The 15,297-nt window shown below is 36.0% G+C and overlaps 1 protein-coding gene across 12 annotated transcripts in view; it reads right to left on the bottom strand.

The window, feature by feature from the left end:
- The window catches only part of mybpc1 (myosin binding protein C1), a 137,208-nt gene that overhangs the window by 15,778 nt on the left and 106,133 nt on the right, over nt 1–15,297 (bottom strand). For all 12 annotated transcript variants that reach the window (XM_039761691.1, XM_039761693.1, XM_039761692.1 and 9 more), the window contains 8 exons: nt 12,896–13,055; nt 12,115–12,219; nt 11,671–11,859; nt 7,444–7,578; nt 6,306–6,473; nt 5,303–5,391; nt 4,047–4,242; nt 2,441–2,580 (listed from right to left, as the gene is read on the bottom strand). In XM_039761691.1, the coding sequence (XP_039617625.1) occupies nt 2,441–2,580; nt 4,047–4,242; nt 5,303–5,391; nt 6,306–6,473; nt 7,444–7,578; nt 11,671–11,859; nt 12,115–12,219; nt 12,896–13,055 (1,182 nt within the window). The remainder of the gene's footprint in view (nt 1–2,440; nt 2,581–4,046; nt 4,243–5,302; nt 5,392–6,305; nt 6,474–7,443; nt 7,579–11,670; nt 11,860–12,114; nt 12,220–12,895; nt 13,056–15,297) is intronic.

Genomic DNA, 15,297 nt, shown 5'->3' with positions numbered 1-15,297 from the left:
TACTGTATTTATTCAGAATTAAGATTCAGAATTAAAGTGGAAGCATATTTAGCTTCATCCATTATTGAGAATTAAAACTTCCAGCTTAGACTCACTGCTTTTTTAACTGACCGCACAAGAGCATGCATGGCATTGTAATGCCTCTAACTCTGCACTCTATGGTTGCAGAAGGGCATAAAGTGGTAACGTCTAAGAGGGCAACCATTACCACCTGGCACATGTAATGACATAACTGCTGTTACAATGAATAGCACAGAATACATGAAACACTGAGGGTTGTGCCAGTTACCTTATCAGCAAGCCAGCCATCACATATAGCACAATCAATTAGTCATCTGCCAGTGCTACTTTGTCTCCCAATAAATGAATCATGGGTTGACACAGCTCACTTCACCATGACACTGGCCAGTCTCATCTTGGTATCACCGATGACTTGTCTATTAATAGAATGGCACTGCTTACGTTTAACAAAAGCAGTTTCATTCTGACTAGGTTTCCTTATTGCAATGTGAGTACAGCCAATTGCTCTGATTACGTTAGCAAAATCAGACACTGCTGCCTTTTTGCCTTTTTATTTGTCTATTTTTTATGTTGGCAAAAACATATGTTTTACAGATGCATACCCACACCATACATAAATTGAATGTTGTGCCTCCATAGTCAATTTTTTGCTTCCAGGACAGCAGACATGATGGATTTGAAGGTTGGCTGATATATTCATTACCTGTTGGCCAGTTTGTTGAGAAATTACAACAGGTAGGCTACACAAACTGACCAAAAAACAAAAATAGTTCTTCAGTGCAAATACAAAGCATTGGCCCTCTTAAAAGGGAACTAAAATAGAGCCTGTACATCATTTTTGTCACATTAGAGGTTTAATGTGTTTGCCATGTCAATGCACATTATAATAATGGCTCAGAGATATTAGTTACTATGCACACAAGTCGTCATTTCACTGGTTTGGCTGCTTTTCCCTACTTGATCAGGGGTGTCATCATTTCCCACTTTCTCCAAAGTTTTACATACAGATCAAGTTTTCCCATTACATTTTCTATTATAAATCCAGAATATTATAGGAGAAGTTGTGTACACACATTTCAAGCCTTTTTTGTGTATGTACATGATGCTGGGGCCATATCGTCATGGGGTATGATAATTGAACCTCTGAAACATGTACAATATTATTAATATTAAGACCATCAAGCTAGTTTGTTTTGCCAATAGCCAAGTTGTTCTAGTATCTTATCCAGACACTTAATAAAGGTTGTCAAGGTTTCTGCTTCAACTACATTGAATTAAAAAGAATTTCTTGCATACTTAATGGCTGGAATGCCCAGATGTTTAAAGGAATAAACAAATGGATATATTTTTGCTAATATACAGAATATTATGAATAATGAATAATGCTGGTTTCCATGGGTAACAAGGCCAGGAGAGTACCAGAAAACAGGAAGTCCAAATAAAGAAGGTAAAACCCCACACTGCAAGAGCAGGGTTATGTAAAAGATATGTCTGAAGCAAGAAACCTCCAAGGGTAGATGGTTGACTGGTAGGAAGCCAGCTGAAGTTGTGAAGGCAGCTGCTAGACAGTGGTCCATTAGTGACAAACAAGCGCAGAAATACCCAGGGCTAAGAGGAGTAACCTTGGGGTTATATCCTAGAAAGCACCCAAACAGGAGAAAATTCATGGTCACCTTAGAAATACCCAGGAGGCCTTTCAGAGAGCAATACAGGACATCAGGCAAATGCCACATAGAGACAAGTATCACTTGACACAGGTTCCTTGTGTTTTCAATGCAAGTCTGGACTCTGAAGAGCAGTGGTTTAAGATGATGGTTTTTCCATAGTAATCATATCCACAGAGCAAACCCCAGGGAGCCTGGAAAGGCTGACATCTGCCTGTGCACCAGTTGGTCTTAAGTTAGGAGGTCAGTAAGAAGTGGAGGGTAAAGCAGGTGAGAGGAAAGGGAAGTAATGTGTGTGTGTGTGTGAGAGAGACTTGAACTCATTTCCTGAGGGCAGGGAAGAAGAGAAGCAATCCAAAGTGAAAGCTATGGCAACAACAATTTTTATAGCCAAGTTCCTGTAGACTGCAGTGGGTTGGTTTGTGCCTTGTGCCCTGTGTTGGCTGGGATTGGCTCCAGCAGACCCCCGTGACCCTGTGTTCGGATTCAGCGGGTTGGAAAATGGATGGATGGATGGAAGTTCCTGTAGAACTAGAGCAAAATAATAACAGACTTATTATTCTGAGTTTACTATTTTGTGCTCCTGCTTGGTTCATCCCTCTCTTCTGATTTGTATTTACCAAACCCATTATTTCTTATGTTTACCTTGATCACTTTCATTATAGGCAGAAGTGACTGATAGGAGGTATTCTTGTTACAATTATATAAGACATTTAACAGGAAGTGAAAAAGAAGGAAAAACAATAACAGCATACCATTGTCTTTTTATCTGCCTTCTGAATGGTGTAGCCTGTAATAGGTGCATTGCCACTATCTTTAGGCTGAGTCCACTCCAGGGCAACATTTTCACCCCAGACTTCTGCGATTTTCACAATCTGGGGAGGCCCAGGTCGGTCTGTGTGGAAAAAGTTTTAGATTAAATTTCCAAAAGCACTATTATTTATCCTTTTTGTGATCACTGAGGATCAGCTATTGTGAAGTACAGCATCATTCTCTCAGTCCATCAAAATGAATAACAGTGTAATTGCATATTGATATAAACCACAAACAGTGGAACACTTACTTGTATATGTGAAACTTTTGCTAAACATTACAAACTACCCATATACATGTTGGGAACTACTAATGCCATAAAAGTCTGGAAAAAATACCCACACTTTAAATACCTTATTAACTTCATCACTAAATTTTAGGAGAATAGCTATTCAGGACCTCACAAAAGTAAATTCAGCTGTAATGTACTGTAAATGGTCAATGTTTACTTTAATTTCAAGATATATTAAGACCATTTACATATACAGTCGTAATAATACATTTTATTTATATAGCTTCCTTCCCATGCTAAAAGTGCTTACAATAACTGCTAGAAAGCAGTCACCTACAGAATGTTGACAAAAACAATTTTGTATTTGTTACCTTGTTTTTCAATGGAGATTTTTTTTTATATATTTAATAGTGGGCTAATGGTTCCTTAAAAATTAAAATGATAAAATAATTTAAAGAAACAATGGTAGACAATCATTTTCTATCTGTTCTGAATGTTTTAAAAGTATTAACTGGTTCTTAAAAATTATAACATACACTATATCACTATGCTTCCTCTTATTCAGTACATTTGTTAGAGGTATTTTCTTACTACATGTCTTAATTTGTGCTCTTAAAATAACAAATGTTATGTTTTTTCCCATTATACCTGGATAGAACAGGAGACCAGAGAGAAATGAAGAAACTGTTTTTTTGAGGTAGATAAAACAATATTTCTTGTATAATTCTAGATGGTTCAAACGAAGACGTAATTGGAAACATATTCATTTAAAAATCAGTATAGATGTCACACCCTTATCTAACTTTGAGTATAAATCAGCAGGCATTATGTACTGTATACAGACAGTACCCTACTACTTAACAACAAAGTTATATCCCAGTTATTTATTATACCAAGCTATGTAACCCTAATCCATTGAATCATTTACTGAATATACTTGATCCGCATAGCACACTCATCCATACCCTGTCATATTAGGGTCACCAATCAGCCTAACATTTATGTATGTCTTTGGAATGTGGAAAGAAAACTGGCTAAGTGGAGAAAAATGCAGAAGACATGGGGAGAACGTACAAACTTGAAAATGATTAGATTAGGATTCAAATCCAGGTATCTGGATCTGTAATGCAGCAGTGGTAATCACTGCATCTTCCTAATCATAATAATAATAATAATAAGGCCAAATTATGATGTACACGTTTAATCTTACTAAACAAAACCTGTTGTATCCATGTGATGGAAGGAATGAATTCTTAGTAAATTGCAGTGTTTACTAAGAAAAGGCAAGCATTTGCTTCAGATGAACTTTGACTTACCCACAATTTGAATGTCTATTGTAGCTTTGTCTTGATAATTCTCTACTTGAACAATCATCTGGTATTTTCCAGAATGTTTTCTCTCAGCTTTCCGGATGAAGATAATGCTGTCACTTTCACTGTTACGAATGCTAACCTGGCTTGGGTCTACTGGTAAATTATTCTTTGACCAGCTCACTTTAGGCCTTGGTCTACCCTAAAAAACAAAATGCATTAGTCATACCTACAATAAACTAAGGATTCTAAAACTTAGCAAAATTTTAACATTGTGGCATAGAAATGTGCCAATCATGCAGCCTTGACATTGTTTTCTGTTCGGGGTTGGAAGTTGTGCACTGAAATAAATGCCTGCTGCTATATGGATGATATCTGTTACACTGAACTGGTGGGTGCCTCCTGATGAACTGATATTCCTTCAAAATTGCGTAGAATAATCACCGATTTCATAAAATGTAGGACTGCTGTCCTGATGGGACTTTCATTTTTCCATTAAATGAGAAAGCCTATCACACAACTGAACCAGATGAATGGGAAACACATTTTTTTGTGAATTTTGAATAAATAAGTGCTAACCATACAGAAAAGTGCAAGTCCTCTTATATTTAGTGCTACTGAGTCAGAGAAATACACTTCATAGTGGTCACAAATTACTGTACAGTGTATATGACTCAGACATTTTAAGAAGGAGATATTACTCACTCTTTTTAAAAGTTCATCCTTTCTCCTCTCATATTTTTAAAAAAGAAAATAAAGAATAATGTCCCAATCCTTTTCTATTGTTTGACTTCAGCACAGGCTGCATGTAGTATTCTGTTTTTTGACTCTCTTGATACGTTCCTCATTATGATTTTACTTCATGACTTGCCCTTTGTTTGTTTGATTCTGGTTATGACCTTGATTTGTTATTACAATTACAATCCATCTTCTCATTCCATCTTTACTTTAAACTGCCAATATTTCAGTTAATAAGTAATAAGTTTTGATAGCAGTTGTGAAACTGTTAATACATTCAATCATGTTTTATTTGCTGTAGCAGTACTGTATTTATAACAAATGTTTTAAAGTGTTAATAAATCAACTGTGAATAAAATTATGAAATAAATACTGTCATATGTTTCAATCCCACCACTGGCTAGTTGAAAGAAATGACTAAGTGTAAGCATATTCTGTACCTATGTTTTTTGTTGCACTGTGTTACACTTTAAAGAATTCATAAGTCACGCAAGTATGGCAGCAAAGATATGTCAAAAATGTACCTGAAAAGGTATAAGTAGGTTTACCACTTCTCCAACTCTTCGAATGTAAGTTTGCTTAAGATGCCTGGGAAGACGAATCTTGGGTTTTTCTGGAAAAGGACAAAATTAAAGAACAAAATCAGTATACAGTATTTAATTGGTACCTATCCAGTGTATCCTTCTTTTTAGATTATTTGATTTCTAATTTTTTAAAAGGGCAATATAATCAAAACAGATTAAATATAACACTGATTAAAAAATACATTTGTTAAAAATGTTACAGCTTCTCACTCCTTGAAAATCTGCTTTTAAATAAGTATGTTATGAAAATGAATGAATGAAAACGTGTTTTAAATAACTGTCAAAATACCATTGAAGGTGGAACAAAATATTTCATGAACAAGGCGCGTAAGATAGTTAAGATAAGTTAATCCTGATACTCTGTATGTTCAATTTCCTCATAATAACTATTCATGGTGGCTCTAAAATCCGTACTGACCCCTACTCTCTTTTCTGTGTCTTTTTCCGGTGTCTTTGTGGTGGTGGCCTGCACCACCTCCAGCTACTCAAAGCTTCATGATACTCCAACAATGATGGATGGATTAAAAGGCAGAAGTCTACATGACCATCATCATCAAGCCCTTCCCTGAGAACCCTAAATCCAAAGAGGACTGTTTCATTTATGTTAGGTAGAATGCCCAGAGGGGACTGGGCGGTCTCATGGTCTGGAATCCCTACAGATTTTATTTTTTTCTACAGCCATCTGGAGTTTTTTTTTTGTTTGTTTTTTCTGCCCCCCCTGGCCATTGGACCTTACTCTAATTCGATGTTAATTAATGTTGATTTATTTTGTTTTCTTATTGTGTCTTTTATTTTTCTATTCTTTATTATGTAAAGCACTTTCAGCTACTGTTTGTATGAAAATGTGCTATATAAATAAATGTTGTTGTTGTTGTTGTAAGATGATATATTTTTAAAGCATCAAATGCTTTTTTGTTCAAGAAAATAAATATCTGAAACTTACCAATGACTTCTTTCACAAGAATTGGATGTGGGTGCATTCTTGGTTCACTGGCACCTGCTGCATTGATTGCTTTTACCCTGACAAAGATCTTTTCACCTGTGGGCAAGCCAGTAATTGTATACCTTGTCTTTTCTGTCAGGTCTTCATTGGCGACTATCCATTCTTCAGCTTTGAGAAATATTGTATACAGTTAACATATTGGAATTACATAACTTTATTATCACTATGATCAAGAAGAAAAGGACACCTATTACTTAGAATGCCCAGGTTCATTGTGTCACCTCAGTTAAACACAGATAGGCCCTGTGTACAGTATGTGCATTATACAATGAACTAGCATTCCATTCATCCAATATAGGACAGAATCATTCATTTGAGTCTGTGGAACTATTAGTGGCTTCTCTAAAACCTATGTGGATAAATAAAACATATTCTGTTTAAATTTGATCAGTCATAGGTGGGGTGGCATGCCAAAGAAATCCCTTACTAACGATTCTGGTTAGTTTAAGTTTCAACAATTATTTTATGCTTTTATCCAAGGATAACTGGTGTAGGTCCTGGCTGGGATAAAAGGAGGATTAATACCCAGCCAGAAGACGAAGACCATATTGGAAGACCACCTAGAGCAGCTCATTCCCCTGTACAACAGGTGGCAGTGTTCCTCAGGGTTGGATCACTTTAGGACACCTGCAGGGTGACATGGAAACTGGAGTCCAGAGAAGTAGCCCTGTTGGGGTCTTTAGGAACCTCCAGAGGTTGTAGTAGGGGGAGGACTGACCTGGCTCGTGTACAACCCAGAAACGCTCCAGAGGACTGAGACAGGAAGCCAGAAGCAATTTAGGGGTTGACTTTAAAAGTGCAAAATGAAACATTCAAGGACAGAAGGAGGAAGTATTTCTTTTGTATTGTTGTTTTTTCATGGTTCTTTACACAGATGACAATTAAAAGACGTCTTGGGAAAATAAATATATTTTATTTTATCTTAAAATTGTGTCAGGAATTACTATGTCTGTGGTTTGGGGCTCAATATTGCTCATGGTGGTAACAATGGAAAAGTGCAGTCTAAAGTAAAATTTCTTTTGGAATACAGAACACATCTTTCATGAAAAAATACTTTCTTTGTAAATTTTAGACTTACTTCCTTCAAAGCAGTACTCTACTACATAACCATCAAGTCCTGCAGCTCCTATTGTGTCTGGTGGTCTCCATTTCATTGTAACTGTTGTATCAGTTACTCCATCTACTACCAGCATTGTGGGTTCACTGGTTACAGCTGAAAAAAACAATTTAAGAATAATTAATTTTATTAGAGAGACATGTAACTGTAAAAATGGTCATAAATGTGACTCCTAAAAGTTGGAAAAGTTTGCATTATTACTGTTTGGAAGCCCTAATGCAGGGGTCCCCAACTTGGGTCCAGGAGGGCCGCAGTGGCTACAGGTTTTCATTCTAACCCTTTTCTTAAGTAGTGACCTCTTTTTGCTGCTAATGAACTTCTTTTGAATTTATTTTAAATGACTTGTTTTTAAAGATTGTTCCCCTGAATTTCTTCATAGTTCCTCTGAATTGCTTCACTTCTTTCCTTAAATGGCACCCAAACAGAAATGACATGTGAAGTGAGTGAGCCAACAGAAGACCAACTAAGTCAGGGCCTCAAACTCCAACCAATTTCACTCCAATCAGTTGCTTCATTAGGCTCTGAGTCTTGTTATTAATTAAACTCGTTCTTTAATTCTATGGCTTGTTGTTGCTCTCATTATACAATAGCAGACATTTCCAAAATTGCTGATTTTGCTACATGTTCAACTTTGTCATTTGCATAAACCAGAAATATCAGAATATCGAGAACTGACGTTTGTAGAATACTATTTCTGCACCATAACCAACTGTACTTCTGTGCTTAGTTCAGGTGTAGAAATATCTACACAATGAACCTTGAATAGCAACATAAATGATTAATGAACTTTTCATAAGGTATCTTATCAGTAATTATTTGGACATCTAGCTAGACTGCAAGCAGATGGTTTTGCTGTTTCCTCATAAAAATCCTGGATGTTTGTGAGACATTACCTATCAAAAAACATTTGGATAACCGTTACTTCTTTTTTATAAAATTTCTCTCCACAGGAAATATTAATGGAATATAACATGTTCCAAATGTATTTTTTTCAGAATTCACACTTCAACTAATTTGACTAAATTACCTATTAAAATGGTTCCACTATATAAAGTCATGAAATGTCATATATGGAGGCTTTCTCACTATTGTAAAGTTCTGCCGCAAATTCCAACTGTATACAGTACTCATTTGTTGCTATTACTTTATAAAACTTTTTTTCCTTAGACGGACTGTAAAGCTATCCATCCATCCATCTATCATCTTCCGCTTATCCGAGGTCGGGTCACGGGGGCAGCAGCTTGAGCAGAGATACCCAGACTTCCCTCTCCCCGGCCACTTCTTCTAGCTCTTCCGGGGGAATCCCGAGGCGTTCCCAGGCCAGCTGGGAGACATAGTCCCTCCAGCGTGTCCTGGGTCTTCCCCGGGGCCTCCTCCCGGTTGGATGTGCCCCAGAACACCTCACCAGGGAGGCGTCCAGGAGGCATTCTGATCAGATGCCTGAGCCACCTCATCTGACTCCTCTCGATGCGGAGGAGCAGCGGCTCTACTATGAGCCCCTCCCTGATGACTGAGCTTCTCACCTTATCTTTAAGGGGAAGCCCAGACACCCTGCGGAGGAAACTAATTTCAGCCGCTTGTATTCGCAATCTTGTTCTTTCGTTCACTACCCATAGCTCATGACCATACGTGAGGGTAGGAACATAGATCGACTGGTAAATTAAGAGCTTTGCCTTACAGCCCAGCTCCTTTTTAACCACGACAGACCAATGCAGAGCCCGCATCACTGCAAAAAACAAAAAAAGCTAAAAAAATTTAAATCACATATAAGGAAATAACCATTTCTTAATTGCACAATTAATCTGCAGCTGTTATTTCTTTGGTAAATACCGTACCTTTTTTGTACTTATGATATTGTTGATGACATTACACTGTTGAGAAATTTTGGTATCAATCACCTCCATTTACATTCAGTTCAACATTTTTACATTCTGATTTAAAGTAAAGCTCTACTCAGTTCTTCAGTATTTCTTTATTTAAAATTGCCATTTACCTAGGTGTGTTGTGTTAATTTGCACAGCACTTTTGTGTACTGTTTTATTTTGTGATTGTGCTTGAAACTAAATGTGTTATATATATTTGTTAGTTTGTGTTTAAACTAAAAGATCTCCATATTTTTATAAATCATAAAAATGCTTTGTGCTTCATGGAATCCAGGTTTTCCTTAAATAAATGTTATGATAATATTTCAGAAATAATAATTTGTCAATAACATTTTTGTGAAGTTTAAATATGTGCATGCTCTAACTGATATGTTGTGGCTGTTTTAACTGTTATGTTGTAGCTAGTGTTCCATACTTGGCCCAAATCTCTTTATTTTTATATTTATTTTGTTTATTGTCTTATAAACTGTTAATGTAGTTTTTTTGTTAAATATGTTTATCTTTTCATGTATGTATTTATTAATGAATAATTAATTATGTATGCATTACTGGTTTCTGGTAAGCTCCTTGTGTGTTATATGTTGACCCTAATGAGCAGAGCTACAGTTCCTGCAGCTGAGGGACCCCCACAGATCTTAATAATCCTGCACCAACTTCATTTCTTTGCTTTGCAAACTGCCAAAAGTGTAAAAGGAAAAGTACTGGGCTTATAAAGGACTGAGCTGCAGCATCAGGCACCTCTGTTAGACAAGAAGCATACAAGAAGACATAAATACAGTAGGTAAAGTGCCTGTTGAACACAGGTAACAGAATAATTAAAACATATTTTCTCTCCCTTGCCCTATGTGTACCTTCAGCGCCCGTCCTCTTTATTTGAGTGTGTGAACATCTCTTATTTGTCTCTCTCTCTCTCTCGAGCATGTACCCGTAAAGCCAACTTCTCCAACTTGATTATTTTTAAGGCACTTTTCTTACCTCCTGTCCAGTTTTTTAGTTGCTGTCTTTGAAGGCAACTCTCTCAGCATGCCTCAAATGCCTTTACTCCTCCTCATTCATCTCACACACACTTACTCTTTCTTGATGTCACCAAAGCCAAACTGACTAATCATACCAAAGGCAACTGACCATTCAGATTTCTCAGTGAGACTGGACACACCTTAGTGTTTTATTATTTAGTAGATTATCAACATAAATTAACAAGATAATATTAATTGAAGCAAAATAATGTATACAGGAAAGAAACCAAAAACATATTCAACACCAAAATACATCAAAAACTAACTAAATAAAAAGGTAAAAATGTGGCCAGGGGACAACACCTTTTGTATAACATAACAGTAACTGCAACTAGGAGATTCTTTTTCTCTGGCTACACAACATGTTCATCTAAAAAGCAACTACTCCACATGCCTTAGTACACAAGCCATCCATACACCAATTTACTAATGCAGATGTTTAGGTCAGATTTGCAAGGAGGGACCACCTATCTTGGCAGCATGGAGCTCAACCAATGATTCACCCCCAGACAAAATGCCCATAATAGGGCAAACTCACACACAGCCATACTCACTCAAAGAGGGTCAATTTAGCACCACCAATTAACTAAAAATGCATTAGAATAACATATAATCTCCACACAGATAGCACTCTGGCTTGTGAGATTTGAACCCAGAACTCTGGGGCTGAAACACTGTGCCACCCCTTACTATAACATGTGTTACTTAATTTCTACATCTTATCCAGTGAATAAATGAAAGATGGGAACAGAATATTGACTCCTTCAATATGCTCCACTGCATTTGTTAAAGCATTTTTTGGTATTCTGGGCTCTTTAGCCTCTTTTTTACCTGATATAGGAAAAAAAAAGCCATAGAAATATATGCACAGTTGTATACTGTGGACTAAACTAAAAGTTTAGCACCACATGACTAGACTGCTACCTTGTACGTACCCAAAACATAAACACGCAAAGCTAGTCACACAGCAAGCAGAGCATTGCTGACCAAATGTGACTACCAAAACAAATCACGTGTGGAACATACTGTAGGTATGTACTTTTAATCTGAACGTTTGACTATTTTTATAAATATAAAATTATGCAGATGGCTTAAATTAAAGCCTGGGAAATTCTATTGGGCAGGACAGAAAATGAATATTTTATTTTCAGGCAAATTGTCAAGATTATTATTTAACCATGTAGGTCATAAACCTCTTCTACTAAGATACACATACATAGTCACTGTGTAATATGGAAACTGGGTACAACAATATTAGAATACTTAAGCAATGATAAAAGAATTCTTACCAAGAGGGATAAATGCTTTTGAAGGTTCACTGGCCCTGGAAGTACCTATTGTATTCACAGCAAATACTCGAACTTCATAGGGAACACCTTCAATCATTTTCTTAGGTTCAAAGGCCATTTCTTTACAAAGATCAAAATTCAGTCTCATCCACCTCGAACTTTGCTTTTTCTTTCTTTCAATGAAGTAGCCTAGAATGTAAAAACAACACATTTTAGATGTCAGGACAGAAGCTACCATAGTTATGCTCTTCTCTGCATTAATGACCAATGGTCAGTGCCTGATTACCATGCAGCATAAAGGAAGCATTTCATTAGTCCTTGCAAATAGTAAGGCTCACAAGTCTGTCTTCATCTAGCTTCTTTTCAAGTTGTAAATTATGTAGGCTTTGTTTGCTGCTGACAATGTGATGTGTCCTTTATTTAAAGAAGGTTGTTTTTTCATACCTGAAATTGCTGAGCCTCCATCATATACTGGTGGCTCCCAAATCATTGAACACCAGTCACCTCCAACTTCAGTTACTGTAGGTGGAGGAGGAGGGTCAGGAACATCTGGAAACAAAAGCACAGGGCACTGAAAAAAGTTCCATATATTAGACTCAATCTCAGTCTATAGCAAACTTACATTAAAATTTCAAAATATCTTTTTACTTCAAAATAGTATGTGGAACATTTTTAAATAAAAAAACATTTAAGTGCAAGTTTGAAACTTCTCTAAAGGCAGTCTGCAGAGGGTTCTTAATTTTATATTAACATCCAAGCTGAAAGCTCTAAATTATATAAGGCAATGTTAGATCATCAATAATTAGCAAAAATATTTCCAAACAAGCTACTGTTTTTTCACTCAGCAGATTATATTTCCCAGATTAAATCTGAAGAATGTATTTAATCATGTGTAATTTTCAGTGTACTATGCGATATAGTGATGTGATATGTGAAGGAATGAGCTATAGCTGGTGCAGAAAAGGTTAAGTAGCAGGTTTAGTACATCAGAAACTAATAAAGAATACACAGAATGGAAAGCTGAAACAGACCTCAGATCTAAACTATATTTAACAGCAGACTACCAGCTCATGACACCTGCCCATTTCATATCTCTTTTCAAAACGTAATTGTCAAAGAATGCAAAAGTAACACTATATAGTACTATGCTGAAATGAGAAAAATAAAAAAATACATTATAGAGAGAGAGACAGAGACAGAGAATGAGAGAGGGGGTTTGACTTACCTACTACTTTTATTTTGATCTGTGCAGAATCCTCACCAGCTTCATTCTGCAGTAAAATTGTATACGTTCCAGTATCCTCTCTTTCTGCTGCATCTATAGTAAAGGTGCTATGGTCAGGGAAATTCTCAGCACGAACTCGGCCACCTGTATCCATAATTACCTAAAGTGAAATTAAAATCATAGCAGTCAGACAAAAATGAAACTGTATCGACAAAGCCGTACACTTTAAGGGAATGTTTACAATGTAGGAAATATTGTAGCAAAAAGAGGTTGGTGTTTGGCCAATAATATCGAAGTTGTTTAGTTAAGAACACAAGTAAATCCCAATATTACAGGTGAACATAAAAAAAAAAATTAAATATCATATAAATCAGAAGTGAATAAAATGCTACTGTGTACAAACCCATTATGTGTCACATTATATGTACTGCTGTTACAGGTTCTTTTCAGTCTATGTTACAAGTTTCAAATGTGCATACCAAGGACAACACTCTTCTAGCATAAAAATCCAAGTGCTGCTGTTCTGCAGATTTCTGATTGATGCCTCCTACCAAATTTGTACCACACAGAAGTTACCATGTCTTGAAACAAGACACTTAATAATGAAAACTTAAACCCAGTTTAACCAGTAAGGAGTGAAGTAAGCCTGTGTCTGTCCAGGATCTTTATAATCAAAGTCATTCTTAATGAATTAGATGAAGATGTAAAGAATTACATTAACACTGGTTATAAACTTCTCATTATAAAAATAAATCAAAACACATATACATAAAATGTTTACACATGCACAGTACAGGTGGGGCAACACAATAAAATTAAAGACAGCATATACCTGCATGGAAATGGCAAACATGTATGGTGTAAATCAGGTTGAGGGTGCCTCTATCCTCAGACAGTAAGACTGTAACCTAGCAGAATAATATTGACTTTGCCCCTTATGGTCGTTGTCAATTTGTGACCAGCACTTGATAAAGATAATTCTTTGTGGTTTAAACTTAAAATAATGTCTTTGACATTCCATTTTAGCCATGCAACAGCTATTAAAATAGGACATTCCACTCCAAACTTTTCCACAAATCACTTGCTATTTCTTTACATGTAATAAATGACTACAGTGTCTTGTGGTACAATACATCCATCCAGTCCAGACCTGTATGCAAACATTTATACAGTATACAATTTATCAGTAAATATGTAAAATGTCATGTACTAAAATTGTATGTGTAGACACACATGCATTTAAACTGAGTAGCTAGAGAAATACCTAGAAAAATAAAATTTTCAGCTCTGCAATAAACTGAAGCACAAGGTGACTATATTTTATTGAACTGTGATAAAAGGTAAATGAGAAGCTTAAAGCAGCCAGGAATTAAGAAGTCACCTTGACCCACTAGCAAAGGCTTAGCCTAGCAATCAGTTTGAGTCAGGAATTAAATAATAATATTCAAGATCTAGAAAAATAAAGTGGTCATTAATGAACTTTTAGGAGTCAATTTAAAAAGTTTAGAAATCAAAGAAACACCACTGAGAAATATCTGAGAGCTGACCAGGACAAAGTACATAAAACCACAAGAACAAGTTCATCCTATGTGTATTACATTTTAAGTAAACCGTTTACTTCACATATATCCAGACCCGACTCTGTAATGTCATAAAATGTTTGATTAATTTATTGTAATAAACAGATATCCTCTTTTAAATAATTACATAATTACCTTGACACCTTTTGGCTAATTATAAGTAAACCTACTACACACACCCACACACATATACATAATTGCAAGATAAAGTATGTGAACCCTTTGGAATTGCCTTGACCTCTGCATTGTTTACTATTCAAACACAGTCAGTTCTTCATGTAATTCATACAATCAGACTAAACTAAAAACTAAAACAGTTATGCTTTTCATTATTTTATTGAACACAATGAGTAATCCTTCAGAGTGCAGCCTGGAAAAATTAAGTGAACACTTGACTTTAATAACTCTTTTAGCAGCAACAACCTCTACTAAATGTTTACTGTAGCTAATTTTAAGACTTGCACAATATTGAGGATTAATTTTAGACAAATCTGTTTCAGGTCATCACTATTTCTGGGTTGTCTCGATTACACAGCCTTCTTCAGGTCATACCACAATATCTTCATCGGGTTAAGGTAAAGACTCTGACTTTGCAAATCCAAAACACAAATCTTTTACCTTTCAGCTATTCTTTAGTTCACTTACTTGTCTGCTTTGTGTCATTGTCTTGTTGAATCACCCGAGCTTTCTTAAACTTGAGGTAATAGACAGCTGCCCTTATATTCACCTGTAAAATGTCTCGATACACATTTGAATTCATATTTCTCTCAATGATTGCACGGCGTCCAGGCCCTGAGGTAGCACATCAGGCCCAAACTATGA

This window comes from Polypterus senegalus, chromosome 8 (genome assembly GCF_016835505.1).
Source record: "Polypterus senegalus isolate Bchr_013 chromosome 8, ASM1683550v1, whole genome shotgun sequence".
In the NCBI taxonomy this organism is placed as follows: Eukaryota; Metazoa; Chordata; class Cladistia; order Polypteriformes; family Polypteridae; genus Polypterus; species Polypterus senegalus.
The sequence above is the reverse complement of the archived record's forward strand: the minus strand, read 5'-3'. Positions and strand labels throughout refer to the sequence as shown.